The 17,820-nt window shown below is 35.2% G+C and overlaps 2 protein-coding genes across 6 annotated transcripts in view; both read left to right on the top strand.

The window, feature by feature from the left end:
- Window positions 1-10,565, top strand: part of LOC108365009 (endoplasmic reticulum metallopeptidase 1) — an 18,314-nt gene extending 7,749 nt beyond the window's left edge. For both annotated transcript variants that reach the window (XM_017618908.1, XM_017618907.1), the window contains exons 2-15: window positions 3,026-3,512; window positions 3,572-3,621; window positions 3,701-3,825; window positions 4,007-4,091; window positions 4,199-4,319; window positions 4,555-4,709; window positions 4,782-5,165; window positions 5,238-5,418; window positions 5,488-5,672; window positions 5,733-5,876; window positions 5,940-6,039; window positions 6,111-6,213; window positions 6,276-6,558; window positions 10,236-10,565. In XM_017618908.1, the coding sequence (XP_017474397.1) occupies window positions 3,026-3,512; window positions 3,572-3,621; window positions 3,701-3,825; window positions 4,007-4,091; window positions 4,199-4,319; window positions 4,555-4,709; window positions 4,782-5,165; window positions 5,238-5,418; window positions 5,488-5,672; window positions 5,733-5,876; window positions 5,940-6,039; window positions 6,111-6,213; window positions 6,276-6,558; window positions 10,236-10,403 (2,571 nt within the window). In that variant the 3' untranslated portion in view covers window positions 10,404-10,565. The remainder of the gene's footprint in view (window positions 1-3,025; window positions 3,513-3,571; window positions 3,622-3,700; window positions 3,826-4,006; window positions 4,092-4,198; window positions 4,320-4,554; window positions 4,710-4,781; window positions 5,166-5,237; window positions 5,419-5,487; window positions 5,673-5,732; window positions 5,877-5,939; window positions 6,040-6,110; window positions 6,214-6,275; window positions 6,559-10,235) is intronic.
- A 288-nt stretch (window positions 10,566-10,853) lies between these two features.
- LOC108365008 (endoplasmic reticulum metallopeptidase 1) lies at window positions 10,854-17,726 on the top strand. Of its 4 annotated transcripts, none has more exons than XM_017618903.1 (10): window positions 10,854-11,286; window positions 12,321-13,002; window positions 13,080-13,440; window positions 13,499-13,888; window positions 13,947-14,127; window positions 14,192-14,376; window positions 15,952-16,095; window positions 16,553-16,758; window positions 16,827-17,109; window positions 17,171-17,338. In XM_017618903.1, exons 2-10 carry the CDS (start codon window positions 12,323-12,325, stop codon window positions 17,336-17,338), a joined length of 2,598 nt encoding a protein of 865 aa, XP_017474392.1. In that variant the 5' UTR covers window positions 10,854-11,286; window positions 12,321-12,322. The 4 variants fall into 4 exon arrangements, with proteins under 4 accessions (XP_017474392.1, XP_017474395.1, XP_017474393.1 ...); XM_017618904.1 differs by lacking the exon at window positions 10,854-11,286 and adding an exon at window positions 11,488-11,539; XM_017618905.1 differs by lacking the exon at window positions 10,854-11,286 and having other exon boundaries at window positions 12,323-13,002; window positions 17,171-17,726.
- Window positions 17,727-17,820: the final 94 nt, after the last annotated feature.

Raw genomic sequence — 17,820 nt, 5'->3', positions numbered from 1 at the left:
AAATCGGTAGATTTCTATGAAACTGGGTATCTGGGGGTTTTCTGGGCCGCTGATTACATATCTAAAGTCATTTACCAAAAATTCAAAATGGCGGATCCAAATATGGCGGACGAAAATTAAAAAAAAGTCTGTAGATTTCTATGTAACTGGGTATCTGGGGGTTTTCTGGGTTGCTGATTACGAATCTGAAGTCACTTATCAAAAATTCAAAATGACGGATCCAATATGGCGGAAGAAAATTAAAAAAAACGGTAGATTTCTATGAAACTGGGTATCTGGGGGTTTTTTGGGCCGCTGATTACATATCTTAAGTCATTTACCAAAAATTCAAAATGGCGGATCCAAATATGACGGACGAAAATTAAAAAAAAGTCGGTAGATTTCTATGTAACTGGGTATCTGGGGGTTTTCTGGGTTGCTGATTACGAATCTAAAGTCATTTACTTAATTTACTTTATTTACTTCGGAACGAGCATTTTCATTAGAAATTTCTTTCAATTTACTAATCACATAATCACGGACACCTTGTTGTCTTTTAGAAGTTTCAGCAACACTTCTCCAAATGTCAAACAACTCACTTCTTAAGATTTTCTTTACCATGACTAAAATTTAATATCACAGCAAGAAACACAAATAAATTTCAGAAAAAAATTTATTACAGCGCTTAAAGATTTGCATGCCTGTTGTATAATTTTTTAATTTCAGAAAGCAGAAAATTCGCGATTTACTATTTTTTTAACTCTTACATAACCAAAGTTTTTATAACTCCAAGTATTTTTCTGTTTTAACANAAAATTTAATATCACAGCAAGAAACACAAATAAATTTCAGAAAAAAATTTATTACAGCGCTTAAAGATTTGCATGCCTGTTGTATAATTTTTTAATTTCAGAAAGCAGAAAATTCGCGATTTACTATTTTGTTAACTCTTACATAACCAAAGTTTTTATAACTCCAAGTATTTTTCTGTTTTAACNTGATGTGAGCAAATTTTTAATTTTTTATATGCACAGCACACGTGTGTGAGCTTAAAATGTTAGGATGTGCTGCACATGTGTGTGCAAATACGGACCCTGGTTTTAACACATTAATTATCTTTTTAATTAATCAAAACGACGATTTTTCAGAATAAATTTGCTTATACCAATGTGGACATAAATTTCATTGTGACCTCTGAACCTATAGCGGAATAAGTGTAATTTTTTGTTTATAAAGTCAATTTGCAATTATGGAAATATCTGTGAGTGCAATTATCAATATTTTAAGTTAAATTTCAGCTTTTAAAATAGAGTTCTCAAATAGGCGGCGTAGACTTACCTTTTTTTGTTTGTTTTCATATGTTAATGCTTTAATAAATGCAATTTCTATTTGAATGTATTGTCAGGAATGTATTCCAAGTACCATTAAGTATTTTAAAAACAAAAATATTTTGACCTTCGTCCAGCTAGATCTGCTACCCGAACCACTGTGCGATGGTCCTCTGCAATAACGACACAACTCAAAGTTCAAAAAAAAAAAAAAAAAAAAACTTGTAGCAAGTAGCAAGTAAGGCACGCGATAAGGGCTACCACATCAGGGCTAATAGCACTACACTATGAAACACAGAGTTGTTTTCTTTAGTTCTCCAAAGGAAATTTTTCCTGCCCGAAAGCTTGTTATATATCTCAGCTGACTAAATTTGCAACACAAAGAGATTTTGTGCAGCCCTAAGTCAGACACAATGCCATTAAAATCTTTTACAAAGGAAAAGCAAGGAACCCTGTATAGAACATTTTTCACTGTTAAAGAATATATTATTTATAAAAAAAAAACACATTTAGAATTGAGCAAAAAATCAATGCGCTGACGAGGCTTTACTTAGCTGCTCTTGCGAAAAATCTTCTCATTTACCGATTATAAACGCAAGGCTTAAAGAATCTTCCATAAGGAAATTCGTGGTAAGAGGGGCACCTCATGCGGAATACTCTACTGGATTTGGCCAAACATCTAGGGACTCTGGGAGTATTAAACAAGTTCTCACGCTGATGAGCAGTAACGGTTTGGGTGTTGTATCACGAAAAATCTGAGCTAAGAAATCTACGTACCCACTTTCTGATACGACTACAGTAATCGACTAGGTGAGCCGGCTAGCAGCTATGGCAAAAGTTACTAGGATGAGGATGAAGGGAATATTTTTTTTTGTCACTGCCCTCAATAACCAACTGGAGAGCAAAAGCAATGGGTAGTTATTTCTTTAGCAAACTAAATGATCTCAGAACAGTATGTTTAATGAATCTGTTCAGGCTTTTCCTGAAATTCCCATGAGTACCACGGCTTATCCAAACTAGCCATTGTGAGATATTAAATTATTTTCTTGTATTCCCCAAGCCAATCAATTTGAGCCTCAATTCTTAATCTAATTATTTATTTAAATTATTATTTTGACTGATTTTTTTTTCAAAAATTGTCTTCTAATGGCAGAATCGCGAATTTCAAAATGGTTAATCCAGTATGGCGGAACCGAATTTTTCGAATTTTTTCAAATTTTATAGGCTCATTTGATTTTTAAGATTAGAACTATTCAATTATTTCTGACATTTAAAAATCTTTTCTCGTAACCTTTCAATTTACGCCTTCGCACGCCTTCTGAGCCTCGAGAATACACGCTTTGAAACTCGCTTGTGTTAATATTCATCAAAATTTAAAACTTTTTTCTCAGACTTTTTAGAATTTTTTCGACATGCAGTTTTTTTCTATTTAATTTTGATATAATAAAGTGCAAGTTTGATATAGCTGCAACTTATCGTTGATTTTTAAAATTTTTGTACTGAACTCTTCCACAATTTTTGGCATAAAAAATATGCAATTGTAAAGCGTGTCTTCTTATGGTTTTGATTAGAGAATTAACTGTATTTTAGTTGAAAAATAATGGAAAGTAAATAAAAGAAAAATAACCCAGAAAAAATCAAAAAGTATTGTCCTCAACATATAAAGTTTTTACCATAAATTACCACATTTATTTACATAATTCAAATCATAATTGCAGACCCGAAGCATTTGGCAGCGTGTCTTCGTTGAACATGGCAAACTCAAATGGTACTGGGCGCCTGTCTTCCTTGCCTCTTGGGTGCTTCTCTACTTCTTCGTTTCCATACCCGCCTATCATCGATTACCCAAACCGATTAATATTGCGGATGAATTTCGCTATCCGGATCGTTTTGTAGCTGAAAGGGCCGAGCAAAATTTGGCACAACTCATTGCATTGGGGCCGCGTGTGGTGGGTAGCGAGGCAAATGAGCAAAATGCCATCAAATACTTTCAGAGGAAATTGAAAGATTTACAAGCTGGTGCTAACCCTGCACTAGAAATTGAGGGTGATGTGCAGCTGGCATCGGGCAGCTATTGTCACTGGGACATGGTTAATATGTATCAGGGTATACAGAATTTTCTCATTAAAATTGGCCCAAAGGACACGAATAGCACATCTTATTTGTTGGTAAACAGTCACTTCGACTCCGTGCCGCATGGTAAAGGTAAGTAAAGTATTTTTGTACAGATCTCCAATATGTGTTTATTTAATTATTTTCTTTAGGCGCCGGTGATGACGGCACAATGGTGGCCATAATGTTGGAGACCGTACGCGTAAGTCAGTGGAATTTTAATTTTCTCTCGTTATTTTCAAATAATAAAACTATTTTATTCAATAACTACGACAACAAAGGTTTTATCGAAATCGGACAAACCGCTTCGCAATCCAGTCGTCTTCCTCTTCAATGGCGCTGAGGAAAATCCACTACAGGCATCACACGCTTTCATCACACAGCATAAATGGGCGAAGTATATCAAGTAAGTAAAAAAAAAACACTCTTTTTACCGCCCTTTCCGCTTCACTTAACCACTAAACTAACATAATTGCTCACTTAATTTTGCCTTTCCCATTAAATTATTTATTTTTCCTCATTTAATTTCCATCCACTTTCAACAACTCATTAAAATATTAATTACTTTTTAAACGTACAATCAACAGAGCTTTAATAAATTTGGATTCAGCTGGCAGCGGTGGACGCGAAATTCTTTTCCAATCTGGTCCTAATCACCCTTGGTTAATGAAGGTGAGTATGCAGTGAAGAAAAAATGAAGATTCGCAAGTTCATTAAATTTATAGCACAAAAGCTATTTCGTGCATTATTAATTTGAGATATTCTTTTAACTTTTACAGCATTACCGACGCGCTGTAATGCATCCGTATGCCTCCACTGTGGCGGAAGAAATGTTCCAGCGACACTTTATACCATCTGACACTGATTTTAGGATATTCCGCGACCATGGACGTGTGCCTGGTAGGTGTGAGAACATTTTTTACAGCACCTTTATCAATACCATTAGCAATACACCAATACTAAAAGCAGTACGCTTAGCAATACCAGTACATAATAATACCAATACCAATATTTATACAGATACTTATACTAATATTAGTACCAATACTGATATCAATACCAATACTAATACCAGCACCAACTCCTATTACCATTAAAACTTGTTCACCGGTTTCTATTCCACCTCTCCTCATAGGATTGGATATGGCTCATCAGTACAACGGTTACGTCTATCACACACGCTTCGATGTGCCAGAGATCATACCACGTGGCACCTTCCAGCATACAGGTGATAATGTGCTCGCGCTGGTACGTGAAATTGCCAATGCACCCGAGTTGGAAGATCCTTCGGTAAGCACCTGCTTAAATTTCATGATTTCACTTTCTCTAAATTTCCTTTCTAAATATTTTCGCATCATTTAGCGCTACTCTGAGGGTCACACTGTCTTCTTCGATGTACTCGGCCGTTCATTGGTGTTCTACAGCGAAACCGAGGGTATCATTGTGAATATCTTCGTTTCGCTGGTGGCCATTGGCACTTGCACATACTCTTTCAAACAGATGGCACACAGCACTGGCACGAAATTTGGCAACGTTGCTAATCGCGCTCTTACGCTCTTCGGTGTACAAGTACTCGCCGTAATCACTGCGACTGCACTTTGCTTCTTTATGGCATTCTTTATGGATGTACTGCACATGCCCATGTCTTGGTTCACCAACTCCTGGTTGATTATGGGTTTGTACTTTTGTCCGCTATTCTTCGGTTTCGCTATTGTGCCAGCGATTTACTTCCACTTGCAACGGAGGGTAAGGCTAATCGAAAGATCTTTAAAGAAAAATTAATTTGTATGTTGTAATTTTGTGTTTTTTTTTTTCTAGGATCGCTTCCCGCTCGGCTATCGCGTTCAAATTCTGCTACACTGTCATTGCCTCTTCCTGGCCTTCGTTACACTAATCGCTACCATCGCTGGCATACGTTCGGCTTTCATGCTAATGATCGCAGTGCTATTTTACACTTTGGGCTTGATCGTGAATTTAAGCACCAAACTGCATAACAAATGTAGGTGCATCTGCTCCGTCAATATTCATTCAATCAATATTTTTAATTTTCTTTTTATTTTTCGCATAGCTTTACCTTGGCTTATTCCACACATCATTTGCAACATTCCACCCTTCATCTTCTATGGCTATCTCTCACACGGTTTCTTTGTCGCCTTCATTCCGATGACCGGCCGCTTTGGCGCTAGCGTTAATCCAGATCTAATCATTTGCGCTTTTACAGTTGGCGTAGGTATACTTACTGGTGGTTTTATGGTAAGTTGCTTACTCCACTCGAACTTTATTCTTTGACTTTTAAATGGTTTCCCATTTCAGATTCCAGTTCTCAATCTATTCCATAAGTCCAAGACTATAATTTGTTCTTTGCTCGCCTTCACGGCTCTATTCTTAATATTCGCGGCCACCCCAATTGGCTTCCCATATCGACCGGAAACCAACATACAACGCTTTTCTGTGTTGGTGAGTGCTAACGCATAAGAGCTATAAGATCAACTACTAACGATTTTTCTACCTTCCTCTTAGCACACTCGTCGCGTCTTCCATGATGAAACGAATAACGTGCGACGTCTAGAGACTGGCTACTTCATTTTGCCGCAGGATCGTCGCACTTATTCCGTGAAAAGTAAATAGCCGCATCTTAATTTCTAAATAATTTCCATTTTTTTCACACAATTCTTCATTTTTTCTTTCTAGATCACTTGCTCAACATGTCATTGGCTCAAAACCTCAACAAAGATTGCGAAACGGAGATGTTGTGTGGTCTGCCGCTTTACAATCATCGTTGGCATAAAGCGCGGTAGGTGTCAGGCAGCAACTCTTAAACTAATAACTATAATCAATTCTCGTTTCTCTCGCCAGTGCCTCAAGTTTATGGATACCCGGTCCAGATCCCAAGTTCGATAGAGTGCCTGAAGTGAAATTACTTTCCAAAAATCAATTAAGTAAAACTTCAATTCGTTATGAACTGGAGTTAAGTGGACCTGACCATATGGGCTTATACATCAATCCTCTGAAGGACCGTAAAATGAGCTCTTGGTCGTTCCATTATAGTCCATTGCGTTTGGGTTGGAAGCCGCCATATTTCATTTATTTCTCATATGGCAAAGATAGTAGCCCGCTGAAATTCACACTCGAATTAGAGGTGAGTTTACCCCTTTAAAAACTTTCAAATTCAATCAAGATTGGGCAGTCTTCTGTAGAAAAATATTCTGCTCGTAGAATGGCTTCATGGACCCAAATAATCATGTGACAAAATAACATTATTTTTAAACAATAGTAAGTTCATGATTCGCGATATGAAAACGAAAAATCATATCGTCACATCAGATCGCATGACATGATGATGTGATAAAAAATCATATGATTTGCAAACTTTTTACCAGTCAGCGATTATATGAAAATAAAAAATCATATCGTCACTTCACATGACCGCAGAATACGGAAAGAATAACAGCGCAATTCTGGCTAAGGCAGTTGAAAGTTTTTTGTGAGACAACTTAAAGATAGTAGGCAAGATTGTTTGAAAGATTTTGTTTATCCTGGCCCGAAAGTCTAACAAGAAAGCTCCCTTTCCAATTTTCATCGTGAAAAGCTCTTTTAACAGAAAACACTTGTGTATCATTTTGCTCGTGCCATTCGAACAGACGCAATGGCAGAGTGCGGAAAGCATTGGCATTACATTCAAGGGATCTGGGGTTCGAAGCTTCCGGCAGCGGATTTTTTAAATCGATATTTGTTTTTAGTTTTTAATTATTTAACTTTAATTTAAGTTTTAGAAACTCATTTTATTTTGCTTCTTTTTTTAATTTAATTTTCAGACTTTATTGTTTTAAAAAGAATTTCTTTTAAGTTCGTTGAATTTTTTGAAACTATTTAACATTTTTCTTCTTTTTGAATTTTTTATTTTTATACCCGAGCGCACTTGTGCACAAGGGTATTATAACTTTGTTCACATAACGGTTGTTTGTAACAGGCAAAACGAATCGAGATAGATATAGACAAATGTATACATAAATGATCAGAATGAAAAGAGAAATCGATTAAGCGGTGACTGTCTGTCCGTCCGTCCGTCCGTCCGTCTGTGCACACGATAACTCGAGTAAAAATTGAGATATCTTAACGAAACTTGGTACATGGACTTCTTTTGGGCATAGGACGGATGGTATTGAAAATGGGCGAAATCGGACAATAACCACGCCTACCTCCCATATAACGGTAATTTTCAGAAATACGAAAAGTGCGATATTGTAGTAACTACTAAAGATAATTCACTCAAAATTGATATTTACAATGAGTTTTAGACAAAAAATAAGAATATTAAAAAATTTTGGCAAATGGGCGTAGCCACGCCTACTTATGGTTACATGTTTATATCTTGGTAACCGCTGCACCAATTTCTTCCAAACTTGGCACAGTTGTTGGTCCTGCTACAGCATACCAAATGGCCGAAAATTTTTAAAATCGGACAATAACCACGCCCACATCCCATATAACGGTAATTTAGAAAAATACGAAATCCTCGATAAATCAGTAAATATTAAAGCTAATTTATTCAAAATAGATGGTTGCAACAATTTTTTACCAAGAAATACGCTTATGATACAATTTTGGAAAATGGGCGTAGCACCGCCCACTTATGATCACATATATGTATCTCGCTAACCGTTCTAGCAATTTGAACCAAACTCGGTATGGTTATTGTGCTTGCCACATAAAAGCAAAGCGTTGAAAATTATTGAAATCGGACTAAAATTACGACCGCTTTTCATATAACGGTATATTTCAGAAATGCTTGAAACTGCAATATTTCGAAATTTAAGGACGCTAATTTACTTAAAATTTATACACCCCGGCTTATCGTGTAGCGGTAGCTTTCGGAAAGGTGGAAAACATATATTTAGTAATTGCGCCGGGTATTTAATGTTCGGCTCCGCCCGAACTTAGACTTTCTTACTTGTTTTAGATAAATTTCTTTTAATTTTTATATTTCATTGTTTTAAAACGAAAAATGTACTTCCTTTTTTCACATAGTAATTTTTAGGAACGTGTTTTATTTTTTTCGTTTTTATCTTTTTCTTTTAATTTTTAGATTTTTTTTTTTTTTAGTTTCATTTAATTTTTAGTTTTTATTAGAAACTTCATTTTCTTTAATTTTAAGATTATATTTGTTTTTAAAAGAAAAATATTTTTTTATAATCATTTGAGTTTGGTAACAAATTTTTTTATTTCTTTTTTTGTGTTATTTTTTTCTTTTTAATAAAATTTTTTTTCTAATTTTTAGTTACTATTTTAAAAAAATTTTAAATATTTAACTTTTAAAAACATACTTATATTTTTTATGTAAGTTTTTACTTTTTTAACATAATTTATTTTAGTTTTTAGATTTTTTGTTTAAGAAAAAAAATTTTTTTTTAAGAATATTATTTTATTTTGTTCAATTCTTAGTAACTTTTTTCGTTTTTTAATCTAACTTTCTTTAATTTTTAGATTATAATATTTTAAAAATCTTTTGATTTCAATTAACTCAAAATTGTTATATTTTCCTTTTTTTAATTTACTTTTATGTTTTAGATTATATTTTTTAAAAGAGAAAAATTTTTTTGTTTTCTTTTTAATTGTAGATTATGTTAATTTAAAAAGAAAAAAATTTATAATTACATTTAACATCAAGGAACTTATTTTATTTTTTAATTATTACTGTTTTGTAATTTATTTTCCTTTTAATTTAAAGTCTCCATTACTTTAAGAGAATCATATTTTTTAATATCATTTACTTTTTAAAAACTTGTCTTAATTTTTTTTTCATTAATTTTAATGGATTATTTTTTTTTATTTTATTTTTTTAAGTTTAGCTTTTGTTGTTTTAAAAATAAATATATATCGCTAGCTTAGAGTGAAAAGTTGCTAAGTCCACTTTTTATATTTTTGACATGGGAAGCTAGGGGTATTAAAAATACATTTGCTAAGTCCAAAAGAGGCACCGAAAGGTCGACAAAACCAAAATAATGCGAAATCGTTTAATAAAGTTGGAATCCTTCTTATTCGTGTGGAGTCTTGCTATGCTTTAAATATGCAAAATGTTGTATTCAAAGATTTGCGAAATACTTGAGGAAAATGGCTATAAGAAGTTTTTTCCTCTTATATAAATTAAAAATAAATGGAATTTTCAACTTTGCACTCTAAGCTAGCGATATATGTATATATTTCTTCATTTCACATAGTTTTTAGAACACTTATTGCTAAAAGTCAATCAGAATAACGCTAAGGGCTGGTTACTCAATGTCTGGTAAAACTAACTTCAGGCTAAACATCCTTATCGCTCCATAACATATGTATGTACATATGTATATGTGAAAGCCGATAACGTCGAAAACACTGTTTAACCTGTAAAAAGTGTTAACCAGACATTGAGTAACCGGCTATAAAGCGTCCTTCTTAGCAGATCTTACAATTAGTCTTTCGAAAGACCGTGTAGTGCTTTCAAGGTAGTTGCCAGAATTGACACTTTTTTACGAAAGACTGTGGTGTGCTGAAAGACTTAGCATGTAAATCATTTCGACACATTAATCATGTAGCAAGTGATCTCTAGAATAAATTAGATCGCATAATGAAGTTATACTCGCCTTTTGTTACGTAACCATGGGATCAAATTCCATGTGTGAACATTTTGCATTTTATTATGTAATCGGCATAAAGTCATAAAGTCATAGAATCTATTGAAGTTAAATTAATATACATATATGTATATAAATATGCATAAAATGAAAAAAAAAAATTGTACCAAATTTATTACATCACGAAAAATTTTTCCACCCACAGAATCCTTCAGAGGACTGGAGCTCGCCAATATTTGAAATTGGCATTGCTGGACATTGGAATCATGATGAGAGTGCACATACAGCGGAATTTAAAAAGTTCCTGCAAAGCTTCCCCAAATATGTAGATGCGATAGCTTGGCCGGCATATTATGAGACACGACTGTTTTAAGTCCAGTTATAGTTATTTATACAACTGTATATGAATGTATGCGTGTATTTAATTGCGTATTTTAACTACTTAAACGTATAATTTTGCCAATGAGCATTTTTTTTATTTATTTTGTATGCAACTGTAGGTTATTAAAATCAATAAATATATAAGAAAACTTAATAAAACGAGTCAAATTTTTTATTTGTGTATTCGGTTCGAATTATCGACGTTTCATAGTGATGACTTGAAATAATTTTTCTTTGGACCGTTTGGTTGTGTGCTATTGATTTCTTTTACTAGGCGAGCATTTATGAAATTTTCAAAAGACTTAATTTCATTTACATATACCATACATATATGTGGGTATGTCTGAACACTTCTCTGTTATAGATAAGTAGTATTTTGCCTCATCTCATAATAGCAGGTTAGATGTATGTGAATAGTGAAATCATAAATTTTTACGTACCTTAATATTTTAGTACGAATAATGATAAAAATAGCCCTTATTCCAACACCCTTTTTTTGTGCGTTTCCTGCGAGAAGCTCCCACAATTACCATCGCTTTTACAACTTCCACACTATCGACACAGCTTATCAACACTGGCTGATTATTTAGCACTTAACTTACCACTTCGTTAGCTACGATCTTTTCGTATCAGCTTATCTATAATTTCTCATGAAAAAATATTAATAAAGCATTAATCTATAAAGGCAGACCAGTAGACCAGTAGCTGTTGGGACAGATGTACAGTGCATTGACAAGTCGTGGAACAAGCACAATATTTTCGGTCTTTTGCGGCTAATCCAATTGATTTATGTTTGTTTATGTGTTTTTTTTTTTTATTTTAAATATATAAAATTTAACAAATAGGGGTACTAATTCGCTGGACTTGATTTCGGGGTAAGTATGTACCACAATATTGAATGGTATATCTTAATCGGCCCTATCTAACATTTTTGGTTATTTATGGAGCGATGAAAAAACTCCTTAGAAAATCAAACCCTTTGGTACGAATTTCTTTTAAAGGCTGTGTTTGTTGTAAAATGTAACTATTTTTAAAATCCGATTGGTTTTTAGCAAGCAATCGGCAGACTTTTATAGAGTTGAACGGCAGTATAAATATCGATTTGCATCAAATTTATTGATTTTATCGGTAAGTTCAGATAGACCATTTACTACACTTTAATTGATTTGATAAGGTTAATTAAGTATTAATTATATTTTGATAACAGCAAACCAGATATGTATTTTGTACATTTGAACTAGAGTACATACTAGTAACAGCTACGTAAGTGCTATTTTAAGCGATATCTCGCAGGCTGTAAAGAAACAGTAAGAAAAAAAACAGAATTAAAGTTAAGGAACCTCCATTTTTTTCATATCCACCCAGTGTTTGTTAGTACTTTTAGGTTTATCAATTCTATTGGACCTACATAAGAAGGTTTGCCTTGAAATGACAATTTAACCCTACAGAGTTTCAGTTGCTATTGGAAATAAATTAATTTTCTTTACAAATTTTGGAAATTGTCGATAAATCAATGAATTACTCCTACATTCAAATCCGGTTGGAAAATGTTGTGAACATAGATGATAGCAAATTTAATAAATATCACTAATGTAAAACAAATTTCGATACTGGCCAACTGCATCCAAAAAAATTGCAAGTAAGTGAGGTCACTTTTTTTAGGACCTCAAACGAAGGAAATTCGGCCATATCTCAAAAACCTGTTCTATATTTTTGTATTTTGACTTCATACTCGGATTAAGCCAAGGTGTGTTGAATACTTTTTGGATTTAGCGGTGAATTTTACATAAGAATGGTAAAATGTCAAATGTCGGATTTCTTGTCGACTACAATTCGAATACTTAACACTTTGATTATTCAGAATCTTGGTTAATTGAATGCCTGATGTACACTCGGTTGTCTTCCACAGCCATGGCCATCAAAAAGCTGAATCTCCACCACGACAGTGTTGAGCATAAGGAAAAGAAATTAGATTGGTATTGGGCTCCCATCTACTGCGCTATCTGGTTCTTGCTTTTCTATGCTGTCGCCATACCCAGCTTCTACAACTATCCAAAAACATTGCTCATGCGCAATGAACACCAACATCCCGACGAATTTATCGGCGAACGAGCCGAATTACAACTACTCACATTGAGCCGATTCGGCGTAAAACTTTCTGGTACCATTGAAAATGAAGTATTGGCAGTGAATTTTTTACTCGGCGAAATTGATAAAATCAAAGCACAAGCACGTCTTGATCTCTACGATATCGCAGTTGAGTTGCAATACGCATCGGGTCAATTCCAGCTGTGGGGCATGGCCACCAGTTATCACAACGTCTCCAATGTGGTGGTGAAATTGGCGCCACGAAATGTAACAACCGCCTCGTATCTATTAGTGAATGCCCACTTCGATTCAGAGGCACACTCGCCGGCAGCTGGAGATGATGGTGTAATGATTGTGATTATGTTGGAGACTCTACGAGTGATTTCAAAGGCAGAGCAGCCGCTCATGCACCCCATAGTATTTCTCTTCAATGGCGCTGAAGAAAGTAATCTACTGGCATCGCATGCATTCATAACACGGCACAAATGGGCGCAGTATTGCAAGTGAGTAAAAGAAAAACGTTAATGAAAACAAAAAAAACATATCAGGCAAGCTACATATATCGTATTTGTCTTTACAGAGCGCTTATCAATCTAGACTCAGCCGGTTCGGGTGGCCGCGAAATACTCTTCCAATCGGGACCCAATCACCCATGGCTCATGAAATACTACAAACAAAGCGTGCCACGCCCATTTGCTACCACCATCGCTGAGGAGTTATTTCAAAACAATTTCGTACCCTCCGACACAGATTTCCGAATTTTCCGTGAGTATGGCCGGGTGCCTGGCCTAGATATGGCACACGCGCTGAATGGCTATGTCTATCACACCAAGTACGACAGCTATGCCAATCTCGAACGACGCACTTGTCAGACAACCGGTGAGAATGTGTTGGCGCTGACATGGGCGCTGGCCAATGCGCCAGAATTGGAGAATCCTGAAGTAAGTTGTGGCATTACTTAATAGAAATGTATCTTTTAATTAACTTCCACCTCAACAGAATTATGCGGAGGGTCACACTGTATTCTACGATTATCTCGGCTGGTTCGTGATCTTCTACACTGAACAAACTGGTGTCATAATTAATATTACCACCTCTGTTTGTGCTGTCTTCATTATTTGCATATCCGTTTATCTGATGTCACGCGATGACGGAGCGGATACAATAAAACAGGTCTTCATTCGTTTCTCAACCATTGTTGGTGTGCAAATTGTGACTACACTGGTGGCAGGGGGTCTCACCTTTCTCATTGCGGTGGCAATTGACGGTATAGGTGCATCTGAGTGTTGGTACTCAGAAACGTGGCTGATTTTCGGCCTCTACTTTTGTCCCATGTTCTTCGCCATGACTTTGCTGCCGGCGGTGTACATGCATTGCACCAAGGAGAGGGTGAGTGTGGTTCATATATTCACATTTCTATTATCTATTACCAAATTCTTACTTCTAGTCCAACATGCGTCCTGATGACACTTTAGCCTGCTTCATGCATTCGCACTGCCTTATTTTGGTTCTTATTTGTCTGACTATGACTGGACTCGGCATACGGTCCGCTTTCTTTCCTATGATTGCCATTTTCTTCTACACAATGTCGGTCATATTGAGTGTTGGAAATCGGCTTTGGGGAAAGAGTAAGTGTGTCTTTTACTTAAAAAAAAATGTTTGGAAAAAATTTGGTTTTCTTTATTTTCGTAGAATACTTATACCTGCCCATACATCTTCTATGCCAACTGGCGCCGTACTGGTTCTATACTTATCTCACATTTACTTTCCTGACAATATTCATACCTATGCAGGGACGTAATGGACCGACCAGCAGGCCTGAGTTTCTTATTGCCGGTTTATGTGTTATAATGGCTATACATTTTTCCGGATTCATCGTAAGTAATGGTACCTTCATTTTTTTTTTTTTTTTTTAAATATTGCCCTTCCATTTTTGGTAGAAACGAAAGCTCTATGATTGTAAATCGTGTAGAATATCTTTATATATTTACATATCGTTTCGCTCGTCCTCAATTTTAAGGAATTTTATGCTATTACAATAAATTCATCAACAAGAAGGATTTTAAGTATTGTTGATGCCACGCTGCAAGCGATCCTGCGTTGTCATACTTCCCTTGTCCAGGAAGGCATATACAAATATTTTTGTGATGCAAAAACTTTTTTTTTGAGCAGAGTTTTTTCCACAATCTTATCTTCTCTGCGGATGAGCGGTCGAGGTATTTCACTTCAAGCCCTCCCACCAAAGATTCAGACCACTTTACGAGATTCCTCTAAAGTGAGGTTAGAACTTTTTCGATTGCCTTTTTTCTGGGCCGAAAATCCACTTTTTTAGAATAATAGCAAAGATATGGTTTATTATGCTCTAAAAACAATCTGTGTGAAAGAAGACAATTTTTGGTCAATATCTTGGGCTTGCACACATCCAGCAAAGCAGAAATGCTAAAAAAATTGTTCCCTTTTCTCTTCGAAAAAGGTCCATATACCAAATTATGTTGGACGAATACTTTCGAAACTACTTATAATATAATTTATTTTTTTTTTACCTAATGTATTTATTAATTTTTAATTTTACAGTTGGATTTGTAAACATTGGTGCAGCTTTCTGCTGACTGGGCCGAGCGTTGTCATCCTCGAGCTATAGTACATCGGTATACATGATTGAGAAAGAAAATTTAGTTAGCATTTTCTGCGTGAGCTGGAGAACGGGATGATCAAGTAATGATTTAAAAAACCACCAAGTGCTCTTGAAGGTCCCCTATTGCTCTCTAAGTTGCGAAGTCGCCACAAAGCCCTCTAGCAAAGCTTGTTTTCGATTAGTATGCCTATGGGTGGTATACCTGCCATGATGGCCGAGCTTCCGTTTGAAAAGTGGGCATGGCTCCTGTGCTGGCTACACTGACCAATTAGTGTAATTTTCTCTGGATGTTGTCAAAACCACCTTGCCTGACTTTTGAGGGATATCCCATGTTCTATCATAAATTCTTTAACAAGCATAAAAGTTTTGTTGGTAACCGCCACGAGATTGTGATACTTCTACTAGATACTTCATCTCTTGCCATAACTAAATCTCCGTCCCTTCCCATTGGGTCAAATTAAATTTCCTTCTTTCCGTGATGGCGACAATGGTCTACTTTGGTGGGTTTATTGACAGGTCCTTCTTACAGTCGCTCTATAATTTTGATTTAGCCGAACGGCCTGGCTAGAGTGCTCTTATAAAATTAAATTAATTAATTAAATTAATACCATTAAAACTGTATGAGTTTTAGAATGAGAGTGTGTTTTCTTTCAATATTTTTCCCCCGTTTGCCATTCGCATTGAGGCGGAAAGGATTTAACGTATTCGGCTTGATTTCGAGCTACTTTCTTTCATCTAATAGAAAATTGTTTAACAGGAGAGCATTCCAGCTACCTACTGATAAAGACCTTGTTTTCATAAGCTTCTTATTTCATAGCTGCCTGTGTTACACAAATTTCGCAAATCAAAAACTTTCATCAGCCTATTTGGAGTTACTTGCTTAGTCTTCATTATGATCGCTTGTCTACCCGTTGGCTTCCCCTATAAGAAGGATGTAGCTGCTCAAAGAGTTTATGTGTTGGTAAGTAATGAGAACCGTTAACAGCCCTTTTACAAGCATTCATTAAGTTTAACTTGTGTGTAATCAAATCTTGCAATCCATTTTTTACCAACTTTCCGATGAGCCAGAGACTTGAAATTTCAAAACCTAGCTTAGAACCCGATGATAATACAATACGAAAGATGAATTAATCCCTACAAGGAAGGAAATAACTCCCAAAAAAGTTGCCCGATAGGTGGCGCAGGGGTTCGAAATGTTTGGAAAATCCATATTTATGGTCCGATTTGTTTCATATTTAGAACGGGCATCACTTAAATGGAAATAAATAGCTCTTGCTGGTGCGGGGGACGGTTTAATAATTTGTTTTATAAAGCACTGATAAAATCTTGGAATAAAAAACGTTTAATTCTTTCAATTACTTGTTACAAATATACCAACTTGTAGCTCAAATACAAATTCCATATTTTATTTCCCCAAGCACACCACTCGCACCTTCTACAATGAGTATGGCTTTGTCTACAGAAACGAATCCGGTTACTATGTACAACCAGTCGATAGACGCATTAATACATTGGAGAATATAATTTTTCAAAATGCTGAACCGAAATCTGCGATTGAGGCAGATTGCGCTGCGGAAATATTTTGCGGACTGCCACTCTACAATTCGCGTTGGCTGAATTGGAAGTAAGTGAAGGCAGTTAAACTATCAAATTTAAACTAGTTATGAGCGCCACATAATTTTCATTGCATAGAAACTCCTCGCGCTGGATATTGGCGTCAAGCCCCAGCTTGCCTATACCAACTCAACTCAAACTAACCTCAAAAGTGTATATAACCAATAGAAGAGTGCGTTATGGATTTAGCTTAAAATCGGCAGATCGTGTCGTTATTTATATAGACCCTTATCCGGATGCGAAAGTGGTTGATTGGACCTTTGACAAGACGCCATTGAAGAACAATTACTCGACGCCCTATTTTATATATCACATGTACTCCATGACTGAAAGCCCATTGCAATTTTGGATTGAGGTGGATGTAAGTAGCCGACAATTTAGATAATTTAAGGCAATATATTTAGCTCTTTCTTCACTTTTAGCGCCACGCCGCAGCCAATGAGAGTGCTGCACTACGTCTTGGTATAGGCGCCCACTTCCAATATCACGAATCGTACTACACAGATGAATTCAAAGCATTCTTGAAACGATTTCCCGAATGGTCATATCCAATACACTGGTCGGCTTCATTTGAAAGCCGCATTTTTTAGTAGTTTTTTTTTTTTTAATAAATCATTTTCTAAATAAAACAATTATGCTTTTTTCCTCAAACAAGCTGTGATAACGTCTCAATCGTTGAGAATGTGTATCATTTTAATTTCGATTTTAAAATTAAAACATCAATCAATATAAAAGCTAATAAGTAGTACATATATCCAATAATAAATATTTTTTTTTTTATAAATATAAAAAAAAAATACAACAAATAATCTTACAAATATTTTTAATTTACATAAATAAATAGCATGGCATTGTCCTTTTGCTCTGATTAAAATTGATTCAGCAGAAAGTTTCAAGCACTTTGTTCGTTGGTTTACATTTCCCTAAAATTTACAGAATATTCAAAAATTCTTAATAATAATTGTATTAAAGCTATGGCATCCGTAATGAGTAATAGTTTCGGGTTTGATTCTCGTCATCATTAACATAATCATCATTATCGACAGTGTAATCAACGCCATTGTCGCCCTTA

The sequence above is a fragment of the Rhagoletis zephyria genome, unplaced genomic scaffold (assembly GCF_001687245.7).
Source record: "Rhagoletis zephyria isolate East Lansing unplaced genomic scaffold, Rhagoletis_zephyria_1.1 Rzeph_scaffold_01745, whole genome shotgun sequence".
Classification (NCBI taxonomy): domain Eukaryota; kingdom Metazoa; phylum Arthropoda; class Insecta; order Diptera; family Tephritidae; genus Rhagoletis; species Rhagoletis zephyria.
This window is presented reverse-complemented; position numbering and strand designations above follow the sequence as displayed.

Bases quoted from the DNA above. Each gene is read 5' to 3' on its own strand.
- LOC108365008 (XM_017618905.1), top strand. From the start codon at position 12,323: ATGGCCATCAAAAAGCTGAATCTCCACCACGACAGTGTTGAGCATAAG. The intron at 13,889-13,946 runs GTGAGTGTGGTT...TCTTACTTCTAG, and splicing joins TGCATTGCACCAAGGAGAGG to TCCAACATGCGTCCTGATGA. The intron at 14,128-14,191 runs GTAAGTGTGTCT...TTATTTTCGTAG, and splicing joins AAATCGGCTTTGGGGAAAGA to AATACTTATACCTGCCCATA.